Source organism: Merops nubicus, unplaced genomic scaffold (genome assembly GCF_000691845.1).
Source record: "Merops nubicus isolate BGI_N331 unplaced genomic scaffold, ASM69184v1 scaffold13123, whole genome shotgun sequence".
Lineage (NCBI taxonomy): Eukaryota > Metazoa > Chordata > Aves > Coraciiformes > Meropidae > Merops > Merops nubicus.
In genome coordinates this window covers 37,567-57,740 of record NW_008601022.1, presented here as the reverse complement: position 1 = coordinate 57,740, position 20,174 = coordinate 37,567, and the positions used below count along the sequence as shown (strand labels likewise).

The following is a 20,174-nucleotide window of genomic DNA, read 5'->3' as shown; positions in this document are numbered from 1 at the left end:
CCGCCTGGGACAGGCTTCGTCAAGTTTGTAACAGGTTGACCCAGATCACAACTCTTCCAGAATACTTCCATTTCCTCCTCTCGTACCGTCTGTTGAACAGAGCTGTACCCTACGCTGGTGGGAGGGACACCTACAGGAGCCACAGGGACCTACTGCAGAAAGGAACATCTCATCTCAGAACAGACAAGACATGTCAGGGGTTCAGGGAGAAGAGGGACAAATCTGCACAGTGGCTTAATGCCAGATCTGCTGTATGATTACGCTCTGAACCCCTGAGGCTGAGCCTACCAAACCGTCTGGGAATTATTTCTGCAGATTGACTGTAATTGGCACAGTTACTGAAAGCTGTTCTGATGGAAAATCAGTGTGTTGTTGTGCACGCACTTAATCGTGGGAACCTACAAAAGGTGGAAGTCTTGCTCCTTTAATCATATGATCAGAGTTTCCAAGCGTTTTTCATCATGATGATAAAATAGACATCTGTGTCTATTGAAGCGCTGACTCCTGCATAGTAGTTCATGAATTCTTCTGTTGTGACCTGAGACAGAAGGATTTAAAATAAGACAATGAACCTTTATTTTTGTACAGTGTTATTAAGTCAAACCCATACATTGAGAAGAACTCTAAATGAAACTTAACACCTGCTATTTTGTGTTGTTGCTAGTGAAAAAGAATCCAACAGGAAGAATGAAGACACTGAAGATTTACATTAAGTTCACTGCTCAAAATAAGAGTTCTTGCACTCCAGGAGCACTTGAATGGAAATGTAACATGGAGTTAAACAAACCTTACCAGGAACTGAAGTTAAAATCAGTTCTGCTTAGAAAACAAATTTTTAATGCATTTTTTTCCAAGGTTGGTATAATCTGGTTCTTTGCATTATTATTAATAAAAGTGGATGGGGGTTTTGGTTCAATCCAGAGACAGCTAGGAGCGTTTATATCCATTCACTAGAGAGAAAATAACATTACTCTAAAATAGGTCCCACTTAAAGAAGTAAACATTCTTTCAAATACCTAAGACTTTTGACTACCTTTCATGAATATTTGAGTATTATATGATTAATATGATTCAAGAGAATTTATTGCATATTTCAGAGCTAAGTAAAATGTGAAAATTGTAGACTGTTCTACCGTCAGGAACTGATTACAAGGTTTGCTGATCCTGCCTATTTCAGAGGCACCGAGCAAGATAACAGCAAAGAAGACCTTTCTTACAGATGTTTAGTCTTCAGGCATTTCTGTTAGAAACACTCTAGGTGTCCAGTTCATACAAGTATCATTAGTGACCTCTGATTCAAGTCAGGAAAGTCATAGTCAGTTCTCAGAAGAAATTGCAATTGACTGGGCTAACTTCAGGGTAGCTGAGCCAGAGCTGCTTTTATGAGGTGCGAGGCATTGAACCTGCCAAGGATTGTTTCAGGAACTCATTTAATGTGTTCATGTATGACCTCAGCAGAAAAAGCAGGAACATACTGGTTGAGATTTGCTAGATACCACCACTGCTGCAATGGAGGAAGGGCACAACTCACACAACTGGTGTCTCTGAGGATGACACAGCAGAAAAAGGGACAAAATCCAGCTCTATCAAGTGCTAAGTCATGCCCAAGGGAAATAAAAAAAAAAAAATAACTTCCTTACAAACTGAGAGCCTGCCTGTTGGAAGCAAAGCAGGTAGGGAATTTGGGTGTGGTAGCCAGTCATTAGCTAGGTAGGAGTCACCAGTGTAGTGCAGTCATGAAAACCCAGATGCAACCTCAGAACTGCAAAGCATTAAAGACATTCCACAGACCACTGATGAACTCTCATCTAGTTTGTTATTATGAACATCTCAGGCTGAGAATATCACCGTGTGAACAGTGGGGATCCATGATTGCTCTGAGCTGATCAGACACATGTGAGTTCAGATTAAATATGTCTGCAGATACGTAACAAGCAGAAAAAAAGCATGCTTGGGTCGGAGACAGTTACAGACTGGCTGCACAGGAAGTCCACCACAGCAGGTGCCCAGGCTTTGTACCTGTAACACAGGGTTGAGGCGGAGGGCAGGAAGGGCTCTCAGCACTGCTCCAGCTAGTGGGTCCCCAGGACACATGACTGACAGCAGCTCCCTCTAACCCCACCCTCCCTCTAACTGTCAATAAATCTGTTTCTATTATGGACCGATTTTCAATCCAGTATCTCAGTAATTATACACACTACAGAAGTGCTACCTGTTAAGTATTTACTGTTTTAGAGAACCTGCATTTGAACTGGATCCTGCATCTATTCTCCTAAGTAAAAAATCCTCTAATTCATGTGGATCTTGAAAATCATCAACCAGGTGGGTTAGTCTGAAAGTATACTTAGAGTCAGCTATGAAAGTAGAGCATTAAAGCTACAAGTCTCACACCCTTGCACCTCCTGCAGAGCCCCTTTGCCTCCAAACACTTGAGCAAGCTGCACCAACAGTCCTATACAGAGGTTATGCATCCATTTTACTGTCCTCCATTAATGTGACGCCAATGCATGTTTGGTACTGCAAACACTCTCACCTTTAATAATTTAAAGTCAAATGCTGAGTCAGGTGGTGTTTTAATGGCTTGGCATTGGGTGTTTCACTTACCTTCCCATCTTTGTCGTAGGGTGAATCAAAATTATCCAGGAAGGCCCTAAATACTTGATCTTCTGTCCAGTCTCCATTTTGGTATTTGGGATGATGCTTTGCATTGTACACTCCCCGTAAGTCTTCAATTGTTACGACACCATCTCCACTTTTATCTAGCTTCCTAAATGCCTGCATGATGATCTCTTTTCTTGCATTTGACATGGGTGGCTGTAAAGAAATATTAACAGGATCTTTTTTTTCTGCCAACTATTTGACCAGCTCCAAATTCAAGTAACTGCTGTCGTTAATAGTAAATCTACTTCAGAGCACTTGGGACAACAATCTGCTGACGATCTACACTATTCATGATCTAGGAAAGGCAATACATCACGAAAAAAGCACTGTGATCGAGACTGTTCAGTGTCTGTCTGTGTGATGGACAGTAAGAGAGGAAATGCTGCCTAGAACACTTTACTATTCTACTTGTTTTAAATATTTCTAGTAAGAAATTGCTAATTACTCTAAGCACTAATTATTTTCTTTCTTAAATGTTTAGACTTTAGCAAAGCAAAAAGGCTCTAACCAAAATCCTTCACACTGTGTCTGATTAGAGAAAGCCACAACTGGATTAGTTCATGTTATAAGATGTGTTATACAACTACAAAGAAACAAGACTTGTGGGCTGAACCACATAGGTACACAGACTGCAACTCAGGAATTTAGGTACTAAATCAAGGCAGCAATACATAAGAAAATCATCACAAGTATGTTTTTGCAACTATTCTGCTTGTGAGGAGCCTTACACCTCGCCAATAAGCTGCAGAGATGTACTGTCTTCTGAGCGCTCTCATTCACAGAGGTATTGTTTAGGGTGATCTTCTCCATTAGCATATTTACACAGAAATATAATATATTGACTTCTCAAGAGATACTGGCTTTTTACATAAAGCTGAGATTTTACTAATTACTAAGGTGAACAAAAATGCTGTTTTGTGTTTAGTTAATGGCAATTCTCCATTTAAAGGAGTAATAACATAAATTCCCAGACTTACTCTCAGTGTAACAAGGAATTCATCAAAATCAATTGTTCCATTGCCATCTTTATCAAACACCCGGAAAATCTCTTGTGCTTCTTCCTTGTCTATCATCATAGCATAATCATTTAATCCTTTCACAAACTCTTTGAAATCAAGGGTCCTGCTGTTGTCATCATCCATAATCCGAAATACTCTGTGGAAAATGTGCAATTTGAGGAGAGTGCATAGGAAAACTTGGAGAATGCTGCTGTGGTTCAGTACAGTGATGGAGCACAGGGATACCTCACTGAGATAACACTTCCCACTTGTAAAATCTTCTGAGAAGAAAAACAAAACAAAACAAAACAAAATACCAAAAACAAACCACAACACCAACCCCCTACACACTTCTTGACAGCAGAGATGACTTGCTTTGGTGGGATGCCTGAGTATTACAAAGCTGAAGTTAGCTGTGAGGTGAAGGCTGACTTAACTGAAGGAGTCTTCCTAGTCATTACACATTGAGCTGTCTAAGAGTTGGACATGTAGGTGAAGTTCCAGCTGGTCATCTAGGATCCCTCTGTGGTTTATGGGGACTGGGAGGGGTTTCAGGGTGTGATGCAGCTTCCCTTTCCTTCAGGTTGGGTGACCAAACTCAGGATGAGTGCAGAAGGAGTCTAGAAGCTTTCCATAAACTAGACAACTAATAGACCATTACATGCAAAGGAATCACACCCCAAAGGAAAGGAAGCACAAGGTCCCCGATATTGAGATATTTAATTATATAAAATATTGAAGAGAAAGATATAGTTTATGTTCCCCCTCTCTCCCTGGAAGGAGTTGTTCTGGGTCTCAAGAAAACACCTTCCTCTGAGGGATTCATGGTCCTCCATCCTTCAACAGCTGAACAGGTCAGTTGTGCCTCCCAAAACACAGGAGCCTCAAGCTCAGGCTCTGTGGCTTGTGGCATTTGCATTGGACTCAAGAAACACAAGCTTTATGTTCCTGTTTAGCCCATGAGCCTCTTGCAGCTGAAACTATTAGGCTGAATAATGGATTTGACTCACCTGCCAAGCCCTTTGATGCCTGCAGATCCCCTTGCTAAACACTTCAGGCGAAGTCTTTCTACAGGATCGGTGGTTTTGGATAGGTTTCTTTTGGCCTGAATTGCCATCTCTCTGTCATGCCTTGCTGTGCCTGGCATCTGGAAAACCAAAATGCTCATACAGTGCTCAAAGTGCTCATACAGTGCTCAAAGTGCTGGCAATTCTCTCATGAGGCTTTATTTTGACCCTCTACTTCCTTTTCCACATATCCTTCCATCAGAAGGGAAAATTGCCAATATGGGCCACCAATCCTGAAGGGACAGCTCAGCAAACCATCTTGTGAGTTACCTAGATGTAAATATGAAAGTGTGGGTACGAATTTGCTGCTTACAGTGGGTGAACATAGTGAAAACTGGTGGATGCAGCCAGGAGAGCACTGCTGCCTCCATATTCCCAGCATCCCTGCCAAGCCTCCTCAGCCTGGCCAGGTTTGGAGTTACCATTTGTCCACAGGTAAAGCTGTGGACAACTGCAAAAATTTTCCTGGGTGAGGACCTTTTCTTTATGTGTGCTTTTGTTCCACTGAAGTCCTGATTCTCCAGAGCAGGACTTTCTCCCATTGCACGTCTGAGCAAGAGTGATCATGCCAAGACCTGACTTCACCTACTGATGACACCTCGTGTTATTTTAATACAACTGTAGAACAATTTCACACCTTAAACTTGCACAGCACTTAGCACCCCAGGATTTCAGGACTCTGCGAACAGTCACATAAGACTTCCAGCTTCCCTCAGAGGAAGACAGTAGAATGAGAAGGGGGAAAACCAACCCACAGACTTGCAGCACTGCAATAGCTCCACTAAAAGCAGCATTATTGCTCCCACAGGGATTATTTGAGTCTACTGCTAAAAACACCAGGGCTGCCCATGCCCATACTGACATTTTAGGGTCATTTTGAGTCCTGGTCCCTGAGCATACACTCAAGGCCAGTACTGCTGCATTCTAGCCTGGCTGCTTTGTCTGCAGATCACAAAGGCCTCCAAAATATTTTACAGCCTTTGAAACATTACAGGATCAGGTCACAAAAGAGTCACAGTAGGGCTGGGCTGAATTATAGCAGAGCTCTTGACTCAGAGGACACTTGGTTCTCCAGTGAGGATGCTCTGGGATGGGGAAATGAAAGAGTTGAGTGGCCTTGTGAGGCATCATCAGTGCATGCTGCACTTTCAATCTCATCATTACATGTGCAGGAGTATGAATTGAAATTGTCAGAGAAAACTTCTGAGGAACGTGGAATTAAACTGTTTCATCTTAACTGCTCTACTCCTGTCTACAGATCATTGGCTACAGCAGCTGGTAATGTCATGTGTGCTGACTTTTGTAACGCTTTCAGACAACACCTGCTTGGCTTGGAAAAACAGAAGAATAAAGTATTTTTGCTCCCCCAAATGGTTTCAATACTAGCTTATTACAGAAGACTAACATGGTAGAAAAGAGAAAAATTCAGCTTTTGCTTCAGCCGGAATCAGCAAAGCTCTTCTGGGAACTTATTAGCAAGTGACCAGAAAGACCTTACAGCTATGTGACATCAGCAGTCAAAAGTGTTTTGTGCAAACAATGACCTGTTCTTAAAAGGAGAGATGTTTAGCTGGCAAGGATATAAAACACAGTGAAGAAACAAAAAGCATAGTGTGAACTATATTTACATTATCTGTACCTCAATAGAAGCCCCTGGATCTGGCCAGTCCTCAGTCCTCTGCAGTAAGCAAAAAGTTTGCTTCTACACCTACTAGCATTTCTAGCTGAGAACTCATCATCTCTAGGCTAAGTTGTTCCAGTATTGAATAATTTTCTTTTAATATATGTTATTTGTTTCTGCTCAAAGTTGCCCCATCATTACACGCTGTTTTACTTTCTTTTACTAAAGAGCTATCTATCACAAATCTGTCCAGTTGCAAACATTTGAACTCTCTTCAGCTAAGTAATTAGATAGGTTTTAGAACCCTTACTACAAACTGAGTTTATAGATGTTAGATAATTCTGTTTTTCTTGAACTTTTCCATTTTTTTACAGTGTTCCTTTTGAACTGAGACAGAACACTCTAATAATCTTACCAATGCCATAAGCAGAGACATTTCCATTTTTTCTCCATGTATAGTGATTACAAACACTAACAGTATATATTTCTGCCCTTTTTTGCAAATTTCCATTCTCTGTGACATTCGATAACCAAATGACCAACACTGTGTTGTTGTATAAAACTCAGCAATTAAGGTTGGTTTGTAAAGTAATTGCACTTGCACATTACACTAAAACCTCCTAAACATGACCTGGCATCCTGTGTCACACAGCAGTTTGTGCTTGAGAATCCTTGCTGTACATTCAATGAATACAGGAAAATGGTCAAATGTAAACCCTACTACTTGCAATTCCAGTCAATAGTAACGCATCGACCACTTCCCTACTTCTGCTGACTGCTGGTTTAAGCTGGAGACAAACCCTTCCTAGGCTTTTAAAGGACAATACTGTGTTGTAAGAAAACAGATTCTGAATCAGAGCAAGGATGGAGAAATCACAGTGATTCGCGTGCTATTCCCTCTGCTGTCATTTTCCTTTTGCCTCTTTTTGCATAATGTGAAGTAATTAAAGATACTCAGGATTTGCTGAATATAACAGTTCTTTGTACACCTTACAAATGTGTTATGTATTAATTACCATTAATAAACTAAGAAAAGGTCATAGCCATAATTTTGCAGCGTTTTGATTCTTACAAGAGCATCAGATGTCTCCCATGATGAAATGAAAAAGGGGGTGGTTAATTTAATTCTGAATGGTTAGGGAGTTTTGTTTTGCCTGACATCCTGGGCTCTGAGCAATTACAATACCCCATGTTCCCAGCGTTGTTTGTTTCTATGGGGAAGGTTCTGTTGTGCAGGCTGAAGGGACAAGATTGCATTTTTTCTTAACAAATACAAATACTGGAATTTGGGATTGAGTTTTTCCGGAAGAACCTTAGAATATTCAGCAGCCAGATCCCTTTACATCCATTTAAGCCTGAGGTTTAAACCTGGAAAGGCTTGTTTAATCTAAGCTCATCAAAATTTTTTTATATGTTATCCTCCAGCTGAGCCCAAGAGCCCCCTGTGGAAATCTTGAAAAGCACCCCAGTGTAGTTGGCAGAAATGAGCCTCTGGATTGTCAGGCTCTTGAAAGCTCATTTCCTGGCCAAATGCATGAGTCACACACTGCCTCTGAGCAGATCCTAAAGTCTGGGAATAGCCTAAGTGGCCTAAACTAATTGCATACATTTGTTTTATTCCACGTAAATTCATCAAATTATTAAGAATGTGAAAATGGTGTATTTGGTAACCATCCAAACACCTCTGAAAACTCTGTCTTCCCAGACTCACTGACCCCACTGTAGCAGCCTTCCTTCTGTCTCTCGACCATTCCCAGCATCATCTGGGTCCCATCTTCTGGCAGGTGATGCATTACTGCTCTTGGTATTTTGCATAATCTGTATATAGATACATATATGTAGAATATATATATGTATACAATCTTTAAAAACTCCAAACATATAATGGTATAGATTAGAGAACACTGTGAGCTAGCAAACAAGAGAGAAAAACCTTTACCTGTAATGCTGTCCTGCACCTGGTGTTTCCACTCAGGACTTGGGAGGTGTTGGGGGGCTTGGACAGCGTCGTACCCGACTTGCCTTCTTGCTCCCAGGCTCTCTGCAGGCTCAGGCAGCCAGTGGAGGGTTGCAGGGCCACAGGTTCACTGCAGAGCTTCCTCGTCCATCTCGTTTTACTTGTTTACACACCCACTGCCATGCCCCCCCCTTTTTTGGGAGGCCTGGAGTTTACCAGCTGGTCTCCAAGGTGACAGTGGTGGCTGTGGCTGGCCCCACCTGCAATTACACTGCTTCCCTGCGCAATTGCCATGGGGTTGCAAGGGCCTTTTTATTTAATCTCTTCTTAAATCAATGCCTTCCTTCTCCTCTCTGCCCACATGGGCTGGGGTGGAGAGCGGGAAACACTTTGTGCTGTCCTTCACCAAGATACCTGCAGGGATGCCTGCAGGAGGGTGTGGCATTTCTGTGCCAGCATTTGGCATGGCTATGTTTTGACAACACATTTCTTTGCTCCATGAAAAAACTTACTGGTTCAATCTTCTACTCAAAACACAATGGCAGAAAATAAATAAAATCCTGTTGATCATGTTTCACAAAAGAACAACTTGCCAGTGAATTATTTTTCCTGTTGATTAATTGTCATCTTAATGACCTGCTCATGGTGAGAACCTCTGGGGAGATGCTGAGATTGTGTTCATTTGCAGAATGAAGAAAACTGAAAAGGTTAAACATCCATATAATGAGGAAAAATTGTTCTCTGCCTAGACATGGCTACTGACAACCCCGTCTGCAGAAGGTCACAGATATTATCAGTGACATCATATGACACTTGGAGAAGAAATCAGTGTCTCAGTAGACTTCTTAGGGGTAGAAAATAGCCTGTGTTACTCTCCCTAGCCTTCTCTGGAAGCATCAAGCTGCACACACAGGGCCAGGGCTGATGGCAACGGCATTTGTATAAGTCAGTGTGAGAGCACAAGGGAAACAGAGAGAGCCTGGGTCTGCCCATGGATAAAACACCGAGCAAGAATGAAAAAGTGCATCATTTCCTGACAAGAACAGAAAATGATTTTAGGCAATTACTAGCGAAATATCATTTGCATCCTGGCAGGCTACTTATCTTACATCGACAGGTACTTCCTGGTACTAAACTGCAGCTTGTGCAAGACTTTGTATATGGTTGATATCTCCCATCTAGCCACTGATTGTACATTAATGCACAAGCAGGAAACAATGTTTATATAATCATTCAGTGATTCAAAAATATTAACTTTGTGACAAGGTACCATCCCCTCGTCTGCTCTCTTTGCTTTGTGAATCGATCTCCAGAGGCCTCCCGGGAATATAGAAGAGATAAGGGAGCCGGGCAGGAGCCGGGTTGCCGGCGCAGGAGGAGCAGCCCCTGCCGCCTGCCAGCACACACTGCAAGGGCAGAACGGAGACACCCAGACCGCAGAAATCCTTGTCACTGACCTACAGCTTGGTTCTAGAAATTCAGCAACCCACCCGAGTAAAGCGATTCTTCAGATGCAGAATTTACATTGACTTCCAGAGGGATGAATGTAGACCAGAACAGCAAGGGCAGCCTCTAGGAAGCAAACTAATAAGTTAATTTAGGACCTAGAGACTCAGCTGCTTTCTTTCCTGCCCTCTGTCAGTGAGCCCCAGCACAGGTATACACACGTGGGTGTCCAGCCTACCTTCCACCCGCTCCTCTGGAAACGGGACTGTGCCGCGTCTGAGCTGCTTAATGAGTTACAAGTCTGAACAATTATTAATATGGTGTCTCACATTGCATCAGACTGATTAAGTTTACTTGATTGTACCTGCTCTGTTACTGTGCACAAAACTGTAAGCAGAGCTCAGTGAATTCAGAATTTATCATAAAGAAGAAAGAGATTTCATTAAAACCCTGGATTTTTTTTCCTAATTTTCTAACTAGCTCTCTCTCAATACCTACCTGTTTGATTTTTGGTTTTGTTCAGTCTGAATGGCCTGAACTGCCTGTTCAGTTTGTGGTTCAGCACTGGAATGGGTGTGCTATGAAAAAAAATTAAAATATATGAGATCTAACAAGATTTATACACTCATGAGAGAGACTGAGATCTTGTCAATTTAAATTTCAAAAAAATCAGATTCCTTTTGACTTTAGGCAGGAGGGAAGGTATAAGAAGCACCTAATAAGAAGTGTCTCAAATAAAAGAGAAGCCTTGGGTATTTTGCCATAGTTAGTTTACATGCGCTGGCATTGTCTCTTAGTGCACCACATGTGATCATCACTGCTCAGGAGTTCTCCAGAAGAGAGAGGTGCAGGTGTGAAAATGTTTGCTTGTGCTTGCTAGAAGAATCAGCATGCTGTTTAATTTTCAGTACAATGAAATTAGCAGGTTTAAAAAAAAAAACAAAAAAAACCCTAAAACTAAAAGCGTGAAGTATCAGAATACTATACACCAAAAAAGACTAATTTTACAGGATAAACCTTTGTGTATTTTCCTGCCATTAAAACTGAGAAAGTTTCACACACACCAAAAAAGAAATGTTAAATAACGTCAAGGGAAAAGTATTCCCATTTTAACCAATATATAGTCCAATTAAATTCAGTTCCCAATTCAAATAAAATGCTTTTATATCCCAAAATGTTGTCTTCCTGGGTGGTTCACAGTAACCCAGCTGTAATTAATTGTGCATATGATTGTTCTCCAGAGCTGAGACCAGCTGGCATATGCAGACCATGTCCATACTACTGAACTCCTTCCAAAGAGGGTGGCCACATCTCACCTGCCTATTGGGGACCACCCCCAGCCCTGCTCTTAGCAGAGATGCAGCCCAGTCTCTCCATACGGGTCTGACCCCACCGCAGTGACCCCTGGCTCATCCCTCCTGGCTGAAGAGCCTTTCCAGCCCCGAGCACACCCCCAACGAGTCACTCTGCCCAGCTATGTGTCCTTGTCATTCCTCACCTTTACACCTTGTCTTACCTCACTCTGGGGAAGGACATATGATTTTATTTAATGCTATGCCTGCTATTAAACCTGTGTGTCACTTGACAAGTTCAATAAGGTGATTTGAGATCAGGAGCATTTCAGGAAAAGTAGTTATTTTGAAATATTTTTTTCTTGCAGATCTACCATAAACCTGGTTTCAGTTGGAAAAAGGAAAATGAAAACACTAGGTACTTCAGCTTTTTAAGAACTTCAGCAACTAATATTTACCAAAAAATCAATTATTTTTATCCTGCACCTTGGAATAATTAATCTTGAAGATTTTAAAGATTTCAGGCAAAGTGGAAAAAAACTAACCTTGTGGAGTTGGTTTTGTTTTGTTTTGTTTTGTTTTGTTTTTTTAATTGTTACGATTGAAAAGTTTCTGTCAACCAGTCGAACAACACAATGGACATCTGACATATATGACACTTCTATGCACAAAGCCCTCTCTCTTTCCTCCCGAGAAGAACAGAGTTAAATGGACCCAGTGTTTAGTAGGATCAAATAACTTTTGATGCTGAAAAGCTGTGTTTGATCATTGCAGAGAGAAGGAGATAAGGAAGACTGGGAAATCAGTCTGCAGCTTGATGCAATAAAAACCAGAACAATCTGTCCTCTGTAAAGAGGGCAAAGGGAAGGGAGCCAAAACCAGAGAGGAGAAGATTTCAGTTAGCTGCTCTTCAAAGAGGCCTCCCTAAAGATGATCATAAAGTGCTGGAACAGGCTGGGGAAAGACGAGTGGTTGTGAAGTCTCTGCTCTTGGCAGAGGCACATGCCAAGTGGGGAAGTCTTGATAATTTTTTGATGTCCCTCCCAGTCTTCTGAATTGTGGAGTTTTAGATTTATATGGGATCATGCAGGCACATTTAGGCAGGATGGAAAATGTTAGTACAGATGCAACATCAGTAGTTGGACAGAAGACAGGGGCTCTTTTTTCTAGGACATGGGCAAAGCATTGGATGCAGAGGTAGCTGGAGGCGGTGGGGAGGAGAAGCTGTATCACTTGCCAGAGAGGGGAAAGCTTTGCTTGTCAGCCAGTGGAGACTGTCTGACTGCAGCTTTTATTTCTGCCTGTGTGGTATAATTTTTAAAATAACCACAAATAGGATGTATTTTTTGTTATTGTTCTCTGGAGCTTCCTCTCCAAATTACCAAGGATGATTTTGATTTCTGTCTCCAGAAACTTGCTGGTGGCATGTGAGCCAGATGCTTTCCCTAGCAGGGCACATTTGACATGGCAGCACGGTATAGGACAGGCCTACCTACCCCAACACTCACCTTCTCATTTGCTCTACTCATCACCAACACACTGGTGATGCACCACTGGTCTAGCGACCCCAGGTGATGCACCCAAACTCCCTTCTCTCTATGGCCTGCTCACTTCAGAAGTGACTTTTTTCATACAGAAGGATTAGCTATTGTCAGGCTCTTCTGCATATGTTGAGCTCTGATATGATCTTGCCTTGGCATATAAACTGCTGTTGCCTCAGCAAAGATCTCATTTTTCTGGATGCAAAGAGCAGGTTTGTACAGGAATGAGTAGCAGACTAAAGATGCAGGAACAGATCTCAAAATGTATTAATGCCAAGTTCTGACATTTATTTTTCACCTAATGCTGCAGTGCCCCAAACCTTGTGGCTTGTGACCACCAGAACCTGAATGTTCAGCTCCTTCAAAAATACTGCTGTTCAAAAAGGAGCTCCCAGATTCTGACCTGGTCCCAAAGACAGTGAGAGTTCAACCATACATACTTACAGTCATTTTAGCTACCATGGACACCCTAGGTATCTGCATGCAGCTACACAAGAGTCACTTGAGCTCTTCTCAGAGAGGGGCTGGAGGGATGGCAGAACACCTAACGGTACCAGACCACTGAACTACACTCTAGCTGTCCCTCCTACAGAATTGCAGCATTGCAAGGACATTTGAAGTTAAAAACAGTTTGTTTTAGTCAGACCAATCTGGTCTGACCAGATCTCTTAATCCCCATGGCGGCCAGCAGCCACCAGTGGGGTGTAAGCACTGGGCATGCCTGTAGAGTTCTCCCTTACCTGCTTTCAAGCAACCAGCCATTTACCAGCTTCCTGAGCTGGAAGTAACACCTACAGAGCTAGTCTTCGTGAGTTTCTCTAGCCCTTCTTTGAACCCATTAATACATTTGTCTGTTGTGAAAAAAAATCTCACAGTAACAAATACCACAAGTGCTGAGTTGTCATAACCTGCAGGTCGCATCTAGTGTTGCAAGCAACCATTCAGATCTTGGGGCATCCTCACTGATGAATGAGGATTGGAAGGCAAAAGGTTATGTGGTTGGCAAAGTCTAGTAACAGTGTCACTCCCAACAGGCTTGTCAAATTCATGATGAGGACTCTAACCCAGGTTTACTGGGACTCATGGCTGAAGTTGGAGGAAGAAAAAAGGCGTGGGGTGGCCCTAACACTTTCCAGCTGAAAGCAGTGCTACTGGCAACCAACTCACATGCCCAGACAGCACAGATGCATCAGCAAAAGATGAACAGTAGGAATAAAAAGTCTAAGCACATTCCTCCTTTACTAGTTTCTGTTTTCCTCCTGTAGGAGTCAGACTTACAGGTTTGTAACTCCAGGCTAGGTCATCAGGGCTTGGCTGAAAGTCAATGAGTCGTATTGGCTTTCTCAGGATGTTACTTTTTAGCCTTGGTGGAGTTCAATCTGCTTAGACTATGATGCACCATTCTAAGCCTCTAAACCACTGGAATAGGTTGCCCAGGCAGGTGGTGGAGGCCCCATCCCTGGGGACATTCAAGATCAGGCTGGAAGAGGCTCTGAGTAGCTTGATCTAGTTGGAGTTGTCCCTGCTTATGGTGGGGGGGTTGGACTAGTTGACCTTTGGAGGTCACTTCCAGCCCAGACATTCTATGATTCTATGATTCTGTAAAATAAGTGTGTGCATTCTGTGCCTGAGCAGTGGACACGCATAGGTGCCTTTGACACCCTTCAGGAAAATCCAGGTCAGTTTGGTGTCTGTTTCCCCCAAAGTGTCCAAGGGAGTGAGGCTCTCACAAATGTTCATAACACTCAGCAGAGAGATGGGGAATCTGCCGTCACGGCCTGGAGCCCACAGCTCTCACAGAGCATGCACATGCTCTCACAGAGCATGCACATGGGATAAAGATGAAGGAAGATTCCTTCTCCACTGTCTCCTGGATCTCTGTAGTTTGGCTTTTGGATTGTTTTTTTCAAGTATCACACTCCAGCATCCATTCTGGGCATTGTCTTCACTGCTGGAGGAAGCAGACTGCTGACACCTAAGACTCCAGTTACCACTTGTGAACTTCTGCAGCTTTGCAAGTGTTGGGTAGGAGAAACTGCCCAACTTCACTTTCTCTGGGTTTTGGCAGCAGGACCAGTGCTGCTTTTAAGATATCACTGAGACCTAAATAACAGGCCAGATGCTGCAGTCCTTGTAGCTAAGAGCTCACTTCCATTTTAGGAAAAGTCACATTTCTATGACTCAGTTTGAGGCAATGGTGAGGAGTGAGTCTGCTGGCAGCTGAGAAGGAGAAGAGAGTATCATGGACTTTCCCTTTCCAAGGCAGCCTGTGTTTACTGTTCACTGTAAATCAAGGCAACAACACATTTTAAATTTCTGATGAAAAAACTTTCTGCAATGCAGTTTCAGGTGAATCAAAATGTCCAGTTCTGATAATCAAGTTCTTTGGCTCTGGCATGGATCTTACTGCACATGGCCAGCCAGCCAACACTGAAACAATGGAACACAAAGACGCTTTGCTTTCCCTCTATCTTTTGATATGCAAAATTAAAAACAAAGCAAAATATCTACCCCAATTTTAAAATTCTTGTGGTTTTTTTTCATGCTTCTTAACATGGAATGAAATATGGAAATTCCTTTCAGTAGATGCACACAATCTCAGTTCTACAGGCTTCTTTTCTCCCACACAGTGGTTTTGGAAATGAAATTAGAGATGTCTTTCTATACTGTTCTGTCTCTGTTATGATGACATTAAAGGCTCCAGCCAAATGGATCTTACTTTAGAAGTCCTTTTTTAAAAGAATTTACATGAAGGAGTGCATGTAAACCAGTTCCATCTGCTTACTACCCCTTGCATATTGCAAACCACCAAAATGAAAAAATCACAGTGCTGAGAAGATTATTTTACAAGCAAGATTTTCTCCTGTCTTTGGCACAAACGATTCAAACTTTTGATTCCAGTTTGGAAGCATAGTGCTAGTGGTAGGAAAGGTCCTGAAATACATATTGTGCATTGCAAGCTTAATTCAGTGCAGGTTGATAGGGGAGGTTAAAAAAACCCAAGAGCTGTTCCTTGCTTTGCTGCTCCACTCATAGTTACCGATCCCTAAAACTTCCAAAATCTGGATAATCTCTTTCATTGGTGAACACCCAGCGAGGGACATATGGGCTTGCACTGGATGTACTACATCATAAAAATTTAAAGGACTCCTCCACCTGGAGGAGTTCCTCATTCCCTCAGAGTCAAGGACGAAATGCTGGATAGTGCAGCAGTGTATCCCTGGCATTACCACTGCTAGCAACAGGCCACCAGCATTGTAGGGAGTCTGGAGAGCTTCTGGGGAAGGGCCTGCTGGGCTTGCTTTGCCTGAACTTTTCTTGATCTGCCTGTAGCTTTGTTTTCCTTCTTCCTGTGACAGCAATTTCTCTTTTTAACCAGCTGCCTATAGTAATTTGTTTTAATTTTGTCTTTGGGTGGTACAAGCTTTAAATAGATCACGTAAATTTATAAATTCAGCTGTAACATGGAGCTGCACAACAGTGATGCAAAAAGAAAGGTGAAAATGGATACTAGGAAACAGAGACAAATGACTTCACACAGATCCCAGAGCACCAGCACGATAATATTCCCTACAAAGGACAACTAAAGCTGATGATTCACACTGTTCAGTCATTTCTGCAGGCTGAAGATGCTGACTGACTTTAAGACCCAGAGGAACAATGAAACAGTGAGCATAATCCCTGCCCCCCAAATGTGTAAAAAGTACATACGTATTATCATTTCAATTGCATTATTAATATCATAATTGACACTTTCCCACATATGGAAGTATTTTAACAGCATTATCATTCTTTCTTTTTTGTATAACAATGAGATTTGGATTAACAATAACAGACTCTTCAGATTTCTATTAGCAATACATTCTTGGCTTTACTTGTATGTAAGGTGCTCACTCTTCCTGCCCATGAACAAGACCTTTAGTGCAACAGAACGGAGGAAAGATGAGTGTGAGGGACTTCTTCATGCTCAGCTGCTAGAGCAAGGGACCAAAAGGCATCCTGTAACATGTGCTCTTCCTGAGTATGTCATGCATGTTCCCAGCTGTGAACTGCATTAATAGGAAGTTTGACTGTCATGTTCTTTGTGGTTATTTTCACATCCACAGAGTTGAGGTCTGTCTCAGCAGTGAGATTGCTTTGCCCCTTCCAAGTATGTCTCCTGAAATGGGACAGTGTTTTTTTTTTCTTAGCTGGGAAGTTATTCAGGTGATGTCTTTCTCCATACTGGCTGCAGGGTAGTGATGCCTTTATGTACCCCACTCACTTGACCTTTGATCCTTGTGTAAGATATAATCAAGAATTTTTTTAAGTGGAGGTGACTGTGTGTTGGTTATACCCAGGACACCTGGCATTAGTTATTCAGACCTTCCATCAAAAGTCCTCATGCCTACCTGGTGAGGTTATACACCCCAGCTGTGACATGCTCTTTCCTTCACAGTAGCAAGTTTTGATGTCCTTCTGCCTGCCCTCTATTTTAACAATTGCTGGGAAAAAACAAAAACAAAAACAAAAAAAAAAACAAAAAAAAAACCCAAACAAACAAACAAACAAAAAACCAAAAAAACAACACAACAACAACACTCTGCTAACCTCCCTCACAGGCACACAAGCTTTTATTCCACAACCTAGCTGCTGTCTAGCTGCAGGTTAGGTGGGAATGCCGCCAGAAGTAGGAGACCACAGCTCTCATGCAACCATTCATGGCCCCACCTTGTAGAGTGCAGTAAACATCTATGTGGCTCATCTATGTGGTTTGTGTGGGAAGGGACCAAGGAGCATTTTATGGTGGCACAGGTCTGCAGTCATATGCCAGAGAGGACATTCAACAGGGAAATGCAGAGAAGTAGGCACACCCAGCACCGCAGAAATGATAGCAGGATTCCCATTTTTTTTCTAGCTCTACAGGCCGAGTTACAATGTGTTACAGGCACACCCTTATTTTGAGACCTTCTCCACTTGTCAAGTTGTAATTTCACTCCCTAAGAAAGCTCCTGTTGATTTTAGAAGTGTGGCATGTAGCATGTGTAATTGGGCCTGAGGCAATAGAGATGAAATGTCCACTACTCACACTTCTCCCTGAAGTCAGTCATCTGGGAAATGACAATTTACACCAGCTAATGTTCTCACTTTGTGTCTTGCTGTCTAGCTCCATTATGGATACTGATGCTGATGAGGACCCTGCCACAGTACAAAGCCCTAGGAGGAACCACAAAACAGTCTTTTACACAGCATCAAGTCTAGGATATTGGCATGAGTTAGCATTTAAATGTTTGTAAACAGTTTTTCTGTTTGAAGAATTGTCCTTTTTAAAACCAAGCTGGTCATACTGTGTCAAATGGATTTATTTAGGTGAAAAATGTAGTTCAGCCATGTGAACAAGCAATCAGTCTACTATTACTGTCAGGTTTCTGATACACTGTTTCTGCATTTGAGGCCAGACAATGCTAACAAGAATTTGTTGACATTATCTACCCAGAAATTGCATAATCTGGCATGTTTGTTATCTACAGGAGGAAGTTGCTATCTTCAGAGGGATGAAACTTCACAAGCTTTTGTACAAATAATCATATGATCCGGATGTCACCAAAGATGGCTGTTTTGATGATGCCAAGCAAAAACGTCAAACAAAAAGTTTTCTCAGAATAGATTATAGGAATAACGTGAACCCTAATTATCTGACTACTGTAAATACTATGCAAGCTCTAATAGCAGTGCATTTAGTCCACCACCAGTTGCCTCTGACAGGGACAGAGGCTGCAGTGCTATGCTGCAGTCCACAGTGTGTTACTCACCACAGCTTCCTCAACAGTAAGAGGATCTGCTGAGCAGCATCTTCACTGTGCAAGTCCAGCTCTTCTCTGACACCACCTTGTGATGCTCCTTGACCCCAAGCCCTGACCAGGCACAGCTCTGTCCCACCATCACCAACATGGCATGTACCACCAAGAAAGAGAGTGGGAGCAGAGTCCTGAGACTGCTGCAATGTTTTGACACAAATGTCATGTAAACTCTCGTAACTGCACCATCACCCCAGTGTCTGGTTGCCTATAGGGAATCAGACCTCTAGACAAAAGAAAAAAGGGGGGCCCTGAACCTTTGGAAAATTCAGGGCTCCAAGATTATCTTGGAGGATTTGTCACTGCACAGCAGAAATCAGTGCCTGTTCCTTAATTAGAGACAAAGTGGATGAATTGGAAGGTTGAGGACACAGAGACTTGTCCCTGGCCAGTGGATCTTTCTGAAGAGGTTTGCTTCCTGACATCTGGGTGTTTTCTGACTGTCATTGTGACAACTTGGATCCAAATCTGAATAAACTGTGAGCTCTTTGCCTCCTTTTCCCCCACAGCTGTGAAAATTAAGTGTTTCTCATTCCCTATTTTTGAAAAGGTAAATTTTGTTCACTGAAGAGCCCAAAGGAAAAAGAAATGGAGGCTGAGGTAAAGGCAGTATGTTAAAAAGTTCTTCCCTTTGAAAATACCTGAATTACCATGTGGGTTAAAACAGTAGTAGCGGTCCAATACCTATCAAGATACCAAGTACTCTTGTGGCCAAGACTGCACTGGTGAATATAAAATAGGGTTTCCAGCTGCACTGACTGTGGTGGGCAGATACACATTTTTGGTAATTGCTGTGTACAGTTCTTTAAGCAGCTTGAATTATCTGCAAAGCCCATCAACATTCCTCACATCTCCCCCAGACAGGATGGCTGGGATATCCCTGAACATCAGTGTCAAAAACCTTCTGTAAGTGCTGTTGGTAAGGCATCAGTCCCGCACCCTAATGTTTAACTCAGAAGCCAGGAAGCACACCCGAGTAACTCGTGAGTACAAGTTTTCCCTTGCAAAGTTTATAAAACACTTAAATTTGACTCTTTAGCCCAGGGGTTTTCCTAGTAGAGAATTTTCCTGGAAAGTGACCACGTGCTGAATTAGGGGTTCCTGGCTCTTCTGAAGAGCCAACAACTTGGGTCCAAACCAGAAAACTGAACTCCTTCTGCCTGTGCTAAAATCTTGCTTCAGTCCAGTGTTGCAAGGTAAGGTGAGGTAAAGGAGGATCTTCTTAATGCAGTCTGCTCTGTTCTTACCAAAATACTGTTCCAGAGTCACTGTAAAACCTGGGAGACTACTCTGGAGACAGGCTCTTCAATTGATGAGGAACATGAAAGGATCATTACACTGAGCTCAGGGATTTGATGAGTTTGGAGCTATGATGAAGAACAAGTTTCTCATTGACTGGCTAGTGTGGACAGCTAGCTAGGTCCATACATAGATACTTAAGTAGATTTTGCCTACCAGCATAACTTGTTGTCTAGAATTTTTCAGGACTGTCTGCATTTTCCTGGGAGGCAGGGCTTTGCCTCAGTTGAATGCTGAGGCTATTTCAGGCACCTCAATGCTTATCTCAACTCTGGTCTTTTGAAAAGCAACCCATGGTTTCCTGCCATCACAACCAGAGCAGCAAGCAATCCACAAGAGTGTGCCATAGTGTGGGATGGGAGTGGCAGCTTTTGAGGAGGACAGTGACACACAGAGCTGACAAGGAGGCTGCTAAAATAAGGTACATGCTCCTGTCTAACTTACTCTCAGAGAAA

General features: G+C 42.4%; 1 protein-coding gene across 1 annotated transcript; it reads right to left on the bottom strand.

Annotated features, from left to right (window-relative positions):
- Window positions 1-414: 414 nt before the first annotated feature.
- Window positions 415-4,806, bottom strand: CAPSL (calcyphosine-like). Its single transcript, XM_008937878.1, has 4 exons — window positions 4,670-4,806; window positions 3,639-3,816; window positions 2,605-2,814; window positions 415-538 (listed from the first exon to the last, which is right to left on the bottom strand). The coding sequence occupies exons 1-4, from the start codon at window positions 4,804-4,806 to the stop codon at window positions 437-439; spliced, it is 627 nt and encodes a 208-aa protein (XP_008936126.1). The 3' UTR covers window positions 415-436.
- Window positions 4,807-20,174: the final 15,368 nt, after the last annotated feature.